The sequence below is a fragment of the Anneissia japonica genome, unplaced genomic scaffold, assembly GCF_011630105.1.
Source record: "Anneissia japonica isolate Jap-2015-1 unplaced genomic scaffold, ASM1163010v1 scaffold997_len2565447_cov190, whole genome shotgun sequence".
Classification (NCBI taxonomy): Eukaryota; Metazoa; Echinodermata; class Crinoidea; order Comatulida; family Comatulidae; genus Anneissia; species Anneissia japonica.
Window position 1 is genome coordinate 385,006 of NW_022696369.1, and position 14,290 is coordinate 399,295.

At 33.6% G+C, this 14,290-nt stretch overlaps 2 protein-coding genes and 1 long non-coding RNA gene across 3 annotated transcripts in view; all 3 read left to right on the forward strand.

Moving 5' to 3' along the window:
• Positions 1 to 53: 53 nt before the first annotated feature.
• On the forward strand, positions 54 to 1,475 carry LOC117102033. Its single transcript, XR_004444351.1, has 3 exons — positions 54 to 596; positions 804 to 843; positions 1,312 to 1,475. It is a non-coding gene; the product is annotated as an uncharacterized LOC117102033 (long non-coding RNA).
• Positions 1,476 to 3,333: 1,858 nt separating this feature from the next.
• LOC117102038 lies at positions 3,334 to 7,090 on the forward strand. The gene is made up of 7 exons (XM_033242252.1): positions 3,334 to 3,525; positions 3,750 to 3,950; positions 4,378 to 4,556; positions 4,850 to 5,041; positions 5,552 to 5,622; positions 6,197 to 6,298; positions 6,439 to 7,090. The coding sequence occupies exons 1-7, from the start codon at positions 3,334 to 3,336 to the stop codon at positions 6,627 to 6,629; spliced, it is 1,128 nt and encodes a 375-aa protein (XP_033098143.1). The 3' UTR covers positions 6,630 to 7,090.
• Positions 7,091 to 11,415: 4,325 nt separating this feature from the next.
• Positions 11,416 to 14,290, forward strand: part of LOC117101947 — an 11,312-nt gene continuing 8,437 nt past the window's right edge. Inside the window, exon 1 of the mRNA XM_033242072.1 lies at positions 11,416 to 11,584. Coding sequence (XP_033097963.1) covers positions 11,491 to 11,584 — 94 coding nt within the window. The 5' untranslated portion in view covers positions 11,416 to 11,490. The remainder of the gene's footprint in view (positions 11,585 to 14,290) is intronic.

Consider the following 14,290-nt stretch of genomic DNA (forward strand, 5'->3'; position numbering starts at 1 on the left):
TCCAGGAGGTATGTATTATATGGGGAACCATACAGGTACGACCATATTGCTGATAACACGGGCGCCGATTGTGTAGAAGAACATTCAGGAAAAATTACCATTTAGAAAACGCTTATTTGGAACAAAATTATTTTTCTATTAAAAGAAGGAGACCTAGGCCTAACCTCCCAATAGTCATGCCTATAGATACTCAAGCAGTTATAAATGTTATTGCCAGTAAGGTGATGGGTGAATAACACCGGGTACTTGTTGGGACATTTCTTCTTCACCTACTAATACCTAGGGATCGGATTCAATACTAGTCACAAGCGCAAGCTCGGTAGTCAGTGGTTATGCCGCCAGGCTAGTTATCTGGCAGTCGTGGTTCGATTCCCACCCGAATCACTTGCGAATTATATTCGCAAATATCTGGGATCGTACTGAGTATTCGGTACGATAACAGGTAGAAGGGCAAAACATAACTCCTATGATATTTTCCTGACGCAAACCCACATCGAAATAATATGAATAATAATATGAATAATAAAGATTATTTTATAATGAATTCCATGTATCATTTTAATAGATATTGATGAGTCATCTTTTCTCCCTCATTTGTGAGTACAGAACTTGTATCGTTTATTTTTTATTTCAATAAATATAAAGAATTTACGCACAATTATAGTTTCACAAAATCTCATACAAAATTTATTTAGATTATTACTTCATAACCAAAAGTAATGTTTCATCTTCATTTTGTTTGCATTATTCTGACACGTTCTAAATACTAAATATCTACTTTCTATAATTATACATTTTCAAAGGACTGGTGCCGTACAAAGGGATACTGAGAGCACTGCAGATGTAAGTCTTAATTTAATTATGAATACTCTTTGGTTAGGATTAATAAAAATGGAAGTATATAATTTTCTTTGCTTTTAATTACGATTTCAATAATTGATATGTTAAAGTGTTTCAATAACAACCGCTTTATACAAAATATAAAATTCAAATTATATGGGTCGAATGAAAAGGAAAATACTACGTCACCTTAAAACATTACGTTGACAAAGAATGCATCATGTTTATTTTTTTTTTGTATTATATAAATTTTGCAGACGATGGTAGGCCAACTTCAAATATGTAACTATTCTCCTCTTTTTGCAAACTAATTGTTCCATCTATTTCATGATATGCGTAACTAGCTGAAAGCCAGTATTACTGAAATATAGATTCTGGTTATAAAAGATGTTCTAATTTTGGTGAATCAAATAAACGATTTATATTTTAAATGTTAAAGTTCTGAATGAATGATTTTCTTCTATTATATAGGTGTTCAAAGAAACTGTCGACTTTGTGAGCAACAGTCTAGACGATTTACGCAATGTTGATAGTCGGTACGTCAAGAATTCAGCATTAGACCCGAAGAATGGGATTTTACAGGAGGGCGAGTACAGGAGGCTTTTTGAAAGAATTCAAGGCGTTATTAATTATCTATCACGGTATGTATAATATATATATATATATATATATATATATACTGTCTCTTATACACATCTAATGTATACAGATGAAAGAAAATTAGAACATTCAGTCGAAACGTTTTGATTGTATAAACCTGCGATTATAATTCTACATTCTAAGCCGAGACAAGGAATGAATTAAGAATAAAGCGTCCAATCTAATGAATGTGGTTATAATCATAATTTTAATTGCTTATGTTCAACGCTCACCCCTTCACACATTTTGGGCTATAGTCAAATTATGCAGGCCCATAGCCACAAATTTATTTTGCTGCGACCAATAAGAATACAGCAGATTCAATTGTGCGTCAATAATTGAACACAATTTTCAAAAGACATTTCTTAAAGTCAATATTTGCCACTTATGAAGGGAACTACTGTATGTACGTTTAAATGTCTATATATATATATATATTTTATCAATAGATTTCGTATTGATTCAGCATATCCAGACGGTATGTATGAGGATCCATACAGCCACATTACTGATAACACGGGCGCCGGTTGTGTAGCGAACGACAAGAAAAATCAAGAAAAATTGCCATTGAGAAAACGCATATTTGGAACAAAATCTTTTCTAAGAAGGAGATCTAGTCCTAACCTCCCTATAGTCACGCGTGTGGATACTCAAGCAGGTAATATATATGGGGAACCATACAGGTACGACCATATTGCTGATAATACGGGCGCCGATTGTTATGAAGTAACATGTTGAATCAATGTTGTTCTGAGAGCACTGTGGTACCACAGTTTTACAAAATTAAAAATGTATATATATATAATGAATATATATATAAGGAATATATATATATATATATATATATATAATAATAATAATAATAATAATCGAACAGTAGAGGAAACGATACTTAATAAAGGAATAATGATGTATTGGACATAGCATTTCAACGGAAAAGTTCCATGCAATTTGTTTTACCCGGGCTATTCTGCTGTCCAGCTAGGCTACAGGGCAATTGGTACACTCTTCTGCACATGCGTAGAGCAGAGAATTGCTGCACTTTGTACCAGTGACCAGGGACTACATTAACGTATAACAAGTGTCAATCTCGTATATCCTCAGTCTGCATAAGACGTAATAATTTTAAAACAAAGACAAAAGATGGCAAGTTAAATCGTCGAGCGGTTATTGCAATGGCACCGCAACCTATAATACAGATAGCCTATATTTATAATTTCTTGAGCATTTATTTATTGCTTATTTTATGTCATTTCCAATTACTTTTGGCAGTAATACAGTATCTATATTAAATCTTCTGGTCGATCGTGCGCAATTATTGTTGTCTTACTCATTATTGTTAATTATTGTAAATTTGATAAAGATCTATGATCGAAAAGCACTTATCATCATCAAAGAAAGGTAAATACAGTGTTCGAATAAAGAACATAATAATAAATCATGTGTTAACGGCTATCTTAATTTATATTATATGCTATTATTTGTTTCCAGTCGTACCTATTGTGTAATAGAGTGTATCTGACGTTATATAAATCTGTTCAACCATGCAGCCTCTGTGGTCTAATGGTTATGACGCTTGCCTTGACAGCGAGAGGTTGCAGGTTGAAATCCCGTCAGAGGCATTTTACCACATAATTTATTTATTTATTTATAGGACAAAATTTGTTGAGAGCTATGCTACACGATGTGTTATCTTGTCCTTTATTCGAACACTGTATTTACCTTTCTTTGAGGATTTATGAATATATATAGGCATATATATATATATATGCCCTGTCTCTTATACACAACGTAAATCAATGTAAGTTGTAGATGTCTACATTAATGTCATTAAATATCGTATTATGCTGCATTATGGCCATGAAAAATTATGTGTTATACCGTAATCTACAAATTAGAAAAAGACGACTAGCATTTCAACAAATCGAAAAACGTCTAGAAACGTTGGACGAGAGTCACTCATCAAACAGCAGAAAGCTACTTGCCTTAGACGTTCTTCTGAAGCAGCCGTGCTATTTTATTTTCAAATTCAAGCTACTCTTTAAGGTTAGACGTTTACTATGCTCATTGAAACATTATTGTTATTTTCAATTTTACATAAATACTCTTTACCATTTAATAATAATTTAAAAGATTATACCAGTCATGGTTTTTAGCTTGGTATCATAATGGACTACTGCCACTATTGTGAAAAAAAAAACAAAACAATAAAACACGTATGTCTTGTAATATAAAGTTTTTATTATATATAAGATTTTTTATTTTCTCAGAGGTTGCAGAATGTAATTGAGAAAACTAGTGACCCAGAAGCTAACGTAGTGAGGCTTGTCCACGACCTAGTTCGGAATATGAACACCATTAGCGACGGATGTGAGGACCAGGCCCTGGAATTGGAAGAGAAAGAGGAAATGCACGTCTCCAAGATCCTCTTAAGAATAGAGTTTGAATCTGACAAAGACATTTCAAACGAGGTAATATTGTAAATTTAGTTCATCCCACTCCAATGCAATCGCCATATAAATCACTAGTGGCCAATCAAATCGTTTGATTTGGCTATTCTTAACCTGAACCCAACTTAGCAACCGTCACATTATGGAAGACGACTACACCATTGATAATGACATTTAAAATAGTACCGTATGAGTAATCAATGCATTTATTTATCTGTGCGGTGGCTCTCATGGTGGCGGCTTATTTTAGCCTTAATGAGAGGCTCCCTACCATTATTTCGTCATAATTTAATTTATTTATGTCAAGAATGTTTGTTATAATTTTTTGTCTAATAAAACATTTTGAGTTCTGAGTTCTGAATTCTGGTTAAAAGAAATCACTCCAGTTAATTTTGTGATTCATGTTACTAACAATTGATATTGAGCGTAAAAAGATTTTCGATTTCAGGAGAATGACATTAGCAATGAAAGCTGGGTTGAAACATGGGATGACGTCATCGTGTTTACCTCCAAGAAAGCAGACAGTAAAGACTGGAAGAAAGTTGGATTGGATGTGAAGCTCGTCACATTTGAACGACTGGTTATGTTTATTGACGTTAATCGACAACAAACAGACGAACAGAATTAGTAAGACACTAATTACATCCATCATACCCATTGTACCTCGTGATCCAGTGTAATATTTTCAATGGCATCTTTTTAAATATTTTCTTGTGGGTGACATCACTTGTACATATTACTAATTTCGTTTTTCATTCAGTTAAATAAGATTGCGTTTATACTTAATATAGTGAATATACAATGCGTTTGTTTTTAATGTTATTAATTATTATTATTATTATTATTATTATTATTATTATTATTATTATTATTATTATTATTATTATTATTATTATTATTATTTCTTCATGATCTTTTAGTGTCTACAAGCTTATTGATTGTGCCAACAAGAACTTCGTTGAAGTTGAGAAGCCTTCATCTGGTACTTATCCCTTTAAAGTTCCAATGAAAAAAGGAATGCCGCTGAATGTGTTCTTAGCTGTAATGTATAAAGGTCCATCAGGTAAAACGAAGAGGATGTATTACGTCTGCTGGGAAAACTCACGATTACGGTTAGTCAGTATACAGTAGTTTTCGTAAGCCAAAATTGGTCATGTTTTCAATAATTACTTATTCGGACTATTCATAAAGTAAGCGTACGTCATTAATAACTTCTACTTTTGTAGTTTCATATTTTATATACATATTATATATATATATATATATATATATATATATATATATATGAATATACTTACTACTATTAACAGTTATATCTATATATACTTATTATTATATTTATACATATTTCTATTCGTTTAACAAGGTTTGGGCCAATTTCCATCTGTACCACCGATAGAAATTGTGAAAAGTGTTGAGGTAGTCTAGTAATGATAACACTATGGTGCTAACAAGCCCTTTAAAACCCTGTAAGCAGATCTGTAGTTTTGTGTGTTGTGTACTGTACATGTGATATCGGACGTGAAAAGTGATGTACTATGATGTAGGTAAAAATACAAAGAAAAGAGAGATTGTATGTATTTTTAAATAATGTGTTTCATAAATAATATTTTTTCATGAAGGAGTTTCGAATTCTGGCGGAAGAACATGACTGTACCAACAGGTGACGACGGAAATGGTTATGCATCATGGAGTAAGTTGACTACACTGATTTATAGGAATACGTCCGACCTAGCGGGAACATGGTGCCGAAAGTAGGGGAAAATTGTGCATGTATTGAGGAAACGGGGTAAAAAAGTGAGAAACGCGGTAAACACAATGAGTGAAACAATGCGGTGGAAGATGTGATGATGCCAGAGGTGGGGGCTCTGGGGCAAAGGAACCACCGTTTCGAGTAACCCTACTAATCACCCCTCCCCATCCGCCGAGAAGCGAGTCATTTCGTTGTGCAACACAGATGCAAGGGTTGTTGTTTTTTTTAAATATTTTTTTTACAGTCCAAGAACATTTAAGCGGTGTCTTCTCAACCTAACAATCGTAGAGTTGAGGTTGGTATCCATCTGTCAGGTCCATTGTACCTCTCGTCAGGGAATTTCTGGCGCCACCACTGGTTGAGAAAGTCACCGCAAATAGAATGAGTAGATGATGTAATGAGTGGACAGACGATGTAAGAAGTCGAGAACATGATGCTGAGAAAGAGAGTGTTTTCATTATGAGAGTAATGTTTGAAAAATAGTACTGCCTAAATTATTTACTTTTACTTATAGGTCGACCGAAGTATAAGATTGTTAAAGAGTTCATTGCGAAGGAGAGAGGCGAACTAAGAGTAAATATTGAAGACGAAGTAGAAATCATCGGAGAGAAAGCCGGTATTATATATGTCTGACATGTTCTATGTTTATATGGATTATGTACCTTACTTTTTCTTCTTCTTTAATTATTATGTTGAGATGAACAGCAGAACTCACAACTCTTAAATAAACACATATGTTTCCATCCATTTAAACAGATTGGGTAAGGGCTGAGAACCTTAGTGACAACAGACAAGGGTGGATTCCCAAGAACTGCTTAGGAAACGCGATATCGACTATATTCTTGCAAGGTGACAACATCAGACGAAGGCGACGAGTTCAAACTGACGGACACTCACAACATTCTTTTATAGTGAAAAAAGACCTAAAACAACCGCCAAGGAAGTAGAAAAAAGAAGCTGCGCAATTTCATCGACATTTTCATTGCCGCAAATATGTTCATATTTAGTCCAAATAATTACCAGTTACCCATTCAAAGCATGAATACATCATATGTATTAGGCCTATATTATATTATAATCATTACACATACATTATAATGAATATCTTGAGAACACAAGTTGTGTTTATAACGGGGTTTATAATGATAACGATAATTGATATAACAGTAAAACAATAAACAGTAATTATATACATAAAATAGATATTTTGAAGTTTAAGTTGTAGTGTTTATAATAATAATTGGTATAACAGTAAAACAATAAACAGTAATTATATACATAAAACAGATATTTTTTAAGCTTTAGTTGTAGTGTTTATAATTGGATTGGATTGGATTTATTCGGTGTAAACACCAAGGATAGCCCACGAAAGGAAAGTCTAGAAGAAGACTTATTTCCAGTGGGATCCTCCTGTGGTGGTGATTGGACAGTACACCAAGAGACAATCCCCTACTCTTTTTCGAAGAGTGTACTGCGTTCTTTAACGTGCACATGGGCCATAAATGCACACGGGACCAACGGCTTAAACGTCTTATCCGAAAGAGGGTGCGCTATTGTAACATGTATTTCTGCCCTCAGCTGAAACACAATGAGAGGCAGCGATGGGAATTGAACCGGGGACCTAGAGATCTCCACGGTTCAGTGCACACACAATGGCTACCACCAGACTGAGCTAAGCTGCTCTCTCGAATAAAAATAATAATTGGAATAACAATATTATAAACATAAAACAGATATTTTTAAGTTTAAGGTGCAGTGTTCATGATAATAATTGATATGACAGTAAAATAATAAACAGTAATTATAAACATAAAACAGATATTTTTAAGTTTTAGTTGTAGTGTTTAGGCCTATAATAAAAACAATAATTGGCATAACAATATTATAAACACAAAACAGATATTTTTAAGTTTAAGTTGTAGTGTTTATAATAATAAAATTGGTATAACAGTAAAACAATAAACAGTAATTAAAAACAGATATTTTCTCTTACAAATATATTTGCAATAACTTATAGACATATTTTCTGTAATAAAATACAGAAGCCTCTAATCTTTTCGATATTTTCATGGCCGCAAATATGTTCATATTTAGTTTAAATAATTATCAGTTACCCATTCAAAGCATGAATACATAATATGTAGGCCTATATTATACATTATATTAGAATAATTACACACACATTATAATGAATATCTCGAAAACACAAGTTGTAATGTTTATAATAATAACTATAACTGGTATAACAGTAAACAATAAACAGTAATTATATGCATAAAACAGATATTCTTAAGGTTAAGTTGTAGTGTTGGTATAACAGTAAAACAATAAACAGTAATTACATACATAAAATAGATATTTTTAAGTTTATGTTTTAGCGTTTATAATGAAAAATAATAATTGGTACAACAGGAAAACAATATTATAAACACAAAACAGATATTTTCAAATTTAAGTTGTAGTGTTTATAATAATAAAATTTGATATAACAGTAAAACAATAAACAGTAATTATAAACAGATATTTTTTCTTACAAATATATATGCAATATCTTATAGACATAATAATATTGTCTGTAATAAAATACAGAAACCGCTAAGAAATGTATACATTGAATAGAAATTTTAGAGGGAAAGTTATAGCTCTCACTGATATATACTACTACTAATAATATAGTAATAGAGTTTCAGACATCGTATTACCAACTAATTGAATTTTTCGCTAAGCCCCGCCCCTTGGATATTGTTACTAAGGTCCCACAAAACGACAGTGTAATAATATACGCAAACACGTGTGTCTCTTTGGACGCGCGCATTTTCCTTCACTGTTCTGATTGGTCAGTTTTTCACACTCCGGAAAGGTCTATTTACAGGCCTGTGTATTTTTTCTTATCTGATTTTCAATTGAAAAGTAATAGGCTAACTTGAGCCAGTAACTTGTCAGTAAATAATACTTATATATGATAAATATAATTAAGTATTATAAGAAAATAATAATATATGTATTTTAAGTTGCTCATATAAAATCCAGTGGTACTTTGTAACACACCTCTACAAATGGTATGCATACATACCAATGTAGAAATACTTCAGTACTCTATTAGTAATACCTCTCAGAGTAATCCACCTTAAAACCTCATCTTTAATAACCCACTACTATAATAGTAACTCAGTGGGGTTTATTATTATAATGCCAAAATACATAATTATAAGCCTACAAATAACATTCATTTTGAATCAACACTTTGCTTTGCATTGTGGTATATATTTTTTCCTTAAGAATGCCTAAATTTCCCAATATGTTTTCAGAATAATATAATTTATTCAACAAATCTACTTGCATAGTTAGGCCTATTCGTGTAAGGTGTTGACATGGGTGAGGGATTTTCTAGTGTCGAATGTTATGCTTAATATTAGTGACTCTAATTAAGCCATACTCTAATGTAACCCACCCTGAAAACCAAGGGAAAAGTGACCCTGGGATTCTATCAAAAGTTTGTACATAAAAATGTATAATCATGATTATTATATATTATTATAATCATTAATAAATTCAATTGAACTATATATATAGGCATATATAGCCTATACATATATAATATATATACATAAATAAATATATATATATATATATGTATATATATATATATATGTATATACTGTCTCTTATACACATCTAGATGTGTATAAGAGACAGATTAATAGGTCCATGATGTAACGGATGTAACTGTTAAATTGATGATGGTTGAGGATGACGATAGTGTTGTTTTGATATTAATGCTACAATACATATATATATCAGTTTACTTACCTTATGTGATTTGTTATGATTATGATTATAATAAACTTAAAAACTAATATCTATACTTGTACTGCAGTTATTCTAGTGAGTTTTCAACGCAGGAGGAATGATGTTTGGATTAATGCCTAGTTCCTGGGTATCAACCCCTTTTTATACTCGTGGCCATAGCCAATTTCAACCTGTTGAGACCGGTGGGCCGACATAAATTGTGTACTGTGTATATTTGTTCTAATGTCAGCTTTACGCATTCTCTTTTATAAGGTCTACAAGTCTTCGTAACAGGTCTATTATATTCTTAGTTTTTCAACAATGATAACTATGATAAGCCTTGTTATTTTTTTTTTTTAATGAGGGAATTCAGTAATTGGAAGGGGGATAAATGAACCACCAGATTCTCCTACCCTACAACTAGAAATTTTCTGAGCATAAAAAAATTCACTCATGTACTTAGTAGTTAAAAAAATGACAGCGCCAGAAATTCCTCGACGATGAGGCCGATACCCAAGAAGGGCCCACATTTGCCTCAGCCCCACCATGGCTGGGGCTAAGGTGAGCAAAATTTAAAAATAAACACAGCTGATTCCCGGACACAGATACAATGAGCTGCACTCAGAAAAAGCCAGACTCTTGTTAACAATGGCTGCGTAGGTGGTCGTGTTTCTATTAATCGGCCGGAAAATGATTTATTTTTTACCAATGTTGCGCGGGCAGGATCAAAATCTTTGGATGGCCGGAGTTCGCCCGAAGGCCGGGGATTGAATACCGGGGGCCTAGTTTATGCCTAATAATAGTGACCCAGTACTCCAATAGTAACCCATAATTGTAACCCACCCTAAAAGCCAAGCAATAAATAGTGACAAGGCCAGATTTACATAAGGGCTTTTGGTGCTCCAGGCCCACAGGCCCCAATGAGGAAAAACAGGACTCCGAACCCCAGGAAAAATCACTGACAATCTGGTTTTATGTTTTAGCCAAAGATTATTTAAGTCCACTTGCAATTACAGCCCCAGCCCCAGCCCCACAGCCCTTTAATCCGGCCATGAATAGTGAATCAGGGTTCCTATCAGAATTTTAACGGTATTTATTTGTCTATCATTTAGGGCCTAAACTGGGCAAACATATCAGTTGAAATCCACTGTTACCCTCCTTGTGTGCCTCCATAATGAGTTGTTCTTTGACACTCGTTGCATGGTTGGCATACCCGGTATAATGGATGTCTGAACACAATGGCGTGCATTATCTGAAAAAAAATTTTTTCCCAAACATCGAGTCAAATCCTCTAAGCTTGTAGAAAATATGATGTCTGTGTCCCCAATAATGCTATTACCTGATGTTTTTTAATCAGTCAGTCATATTTTAATATTTTGTTCGCTGTCTGCATATGTATTACTTAACCTGTAGTAAGTTTTACCTCTTAAATCACTAGCCATTCATTTTGTTTGCAAACTTGCACCTTAGCAGCAAACTCCTTCCAATACGAATAAACCATTTTTGATACTACGCATAATACTATATAGTATGATGCGTAATTCAAAAGATGTCATCTTATATTTGCTTTCAAATACAGTAACACCTGAAAATTTGGAGTTAATAAAGATGTGCGCACTCATTTGCTGATATGAATTTGATTATTAATTAATTCTAATTATTAAATTTAATTAAATTAAATAACTAATTTCAAATTATATTTATTAAGTTAGTTTTGATATTAATTTATTCCCTGACACACTGACTGCGTCACAGCCTGCTTCGACACGTCGTGGGAGTTACTTAGGAACGTTTACCTCTTGTAATAACAATGCATGCAAACTCAATGATGCGAATTCGTTATTCAAACTTGTTCTTTGTTCAAAACATATCTTTGTATTAAGGTACTGTATATGAAAATAAGTATCTATTTCCTGAAATCATATCTGATCATATAGTGCAGTAACAAGGAAGTACGTAGGCTAGCCGTTATGGTCGTGTATTTAGGCATTATGTAAGTCTAAATCTAAATCGAAAAATATGGCGAGCAAACAGGGACCTACAGTTAAACCTAAACCTCCTAAAAAGGTTCCTGTCTGGGATGGCGTAGAAGATACAGTCTATGAAAACCCAGGTAAGTAGATTCTAATGCTAAAATTAGTCATAATGCGTATATGTAAATTCTAATTCACCAGCGTGCATCTCCAGTGGTAGTGGTAGTGGTAGTGGTAGTGGTAGTGGTAGTGGTAGTAGTAGTAGTAGTAGTGGTAGTAGTGGTAGTAGTAGTAGTAGTAGTAGTAGTAGTAGTAGTAGTAGTAGTAGTAGTAGTAGTAGTAGTAGTAGTAGTAGTAGTAGTAGTAGTAGTAGTAGTAGTAGTAGTAGTAGTAGTAGTAGTAGCAGTAGTAGCAGCAGCAGCAGTAGCAGAAGCAGTAGTCGTAGAAGCAACAATAGTAGTAATAATGACAGGCCCGTAGCCAGGGGGGTTTTTATGGTTCGGCGAACCCCCCTTTTCTAGCGAACCCCCCTGTTTTCTAGCGAACCCCCTCGAATTTTTAAATGAGTCCCACTCGGACGGAATGTCTGTTTTTAACTTGCCCAGCATTAAATCAAAATTTAGCACCCAATTCATTATTTGGTCACCCGTTTTTAAATTGTAGCCTGCGATACAAGCCTACATTCATAGAATATCTCAGCTTCAGAAGTTCGGAGATTTAAATTGAACGCAAGTCCGGCAAACCATGACTTTACGATAGCTCACATAAGGATGGCAAACATCGATAAAAAACTTTCACTGGCCTTTGGCTAAATGCTTGTAAGAAATGTACCAACCGGTAACGAAACCGGTCTCCGTCTACCTAGAGTAAATGGCGCTACCAAACGAAGATAAATTTTTGCGACTTAATCCACCAAATGCAGCTAAAGTTTTGCGACTTAATTATTGTGGATTGTGTGGTTAGTAAATTCCATAGCCATACTGTCCAGCGCACACCAAACTATTTGCTGATGGAGCATTGTTGGGAAATTGACTCTACTTTTTTCCATCCCAAACAACATATTATTAATAAATCAACATGGTCCATCTCAGTCATCATAGCGAGTCACAAAATTAGGAAGTTTGTTTTCAACAGCAGACACACACAACAGAACGGAGTGCGTCAAAATCTAAAAAAATACGTACTGGCATTTTGTAATACACATTCCCTTGTTGTCAGTATGACATGTTTCATTAACATAACATACACTGAGGATCGCCAACGAATTGGGTGGGTATTCAAACTTTTACGATATGGTGAACTATTTCGATTAAAATGTTAAAGTGATTATATAAGAATTAGATGAGTCACTGTCAATAAAACAATTCGCAGAAGAGGAGTATTCAAAATATCGGTACTGTTAATGTGGGACTAATCAGATGACTGACGCCGTTCTCCATCGACAATTGATTTTGTGTGCATTATTTATCTACAATTCTTATCTACAGTATATACACTACAAAATATTTACACTCACAATTTAAAAAAAAAAGTTACCAACAACGACATCCAAATAGCTGTGGGAAAAACAAATTATCAGCCTGCTGCTCTCTGCCTGAAAAGTGATCGTAACCGAACAATAATGATGCAGCAACACGCTTGGTCAACTTGTAAAAATTTAGAGCCTTCTGCTGTTTGCCCATGAAACAAATTTTGGAGTGTTATACAGTACAATTTCAAAACAATGTCATCGTAAAGAAACAGCTATAGTATTGAAAACAAACAACTTGAAACAAAATCGGTGTACGGATTTAAATAAATATTTACAATAGATTTTAATGGTCAACTTGTAAAAATTTAGAGCCTTCCTGTTTGCCCATAAAACAAATTTTGGAGCGTTATACAGTACAATTTCAAAACAATGTCATCGTAAAGAAACAGCTATAGTATTAAAAACAAACAACTTGAAACAAAATCGGTGTACGGATTTAAATAAATATTTACAATAGATTTTAATGGTCAACTTGTCAAATTTTACGACCAATTTTTGCATACGTTTGTGAGTGACGGTGTGTAATAGACATGCAAAACAAACATTAGCGGTTAGCTGTATAATATCTTTGAATATCATTTTAGACTGATTCATTCATATGCTTGGTCATCTTGTAATCATTTAGAATTCAACAGTTTTTAATAATAGGGTCCGTATCTCTACACTTCTAGACGTAGTATCAAATTATAGTTGCCATAGACCCGGTTTCATACACACTCGCTTAAGTAAATCTTAAAGGAAACTGTTTTCCCAATTTTTCTTATTGTAAATACTCCTATGCAATACTGTAGTCCCCTGGTATAAAATTGACAGATCAGTTAGACACTCTGAAAAGATCGATTACGCCCTTTTATATAATAATGCCATAGGCATAATGTGTGTGAAGTACTGACTTTGTTAATATCGAATGGGTGAAATTGCGCACAAACTTCAAACTCTTGGCCTAACATACAATGCCAGAGGAAAGGATATCACGTTTTAGTCACCAAAAAGGATTTTCCACGGACGCACAGAGTAGGCCTTCGAATAGTATGGTCCAAAGCGAACGAGTTTCTGATCTCGAAAATCTAGACACTTCGTTAAGGCTTATACAGTACAAAATTTAAAAAAGCTTTAAAATGAAGGACTTTTAAATGAAGTTTATGTATATATACTAATATTTTGCGAATCTTGGGTTTTTAAAAGCGATCTTGGGATTTTTTAGACCCAATCTTGAATTTTGATTTTTCCTAGTGGTCACGCTGCATTTAGAGACAGAATTATACCCCGACGACATCAAAGTAAGTACAGTAGGACGTAGGCCATAGGCCTATAT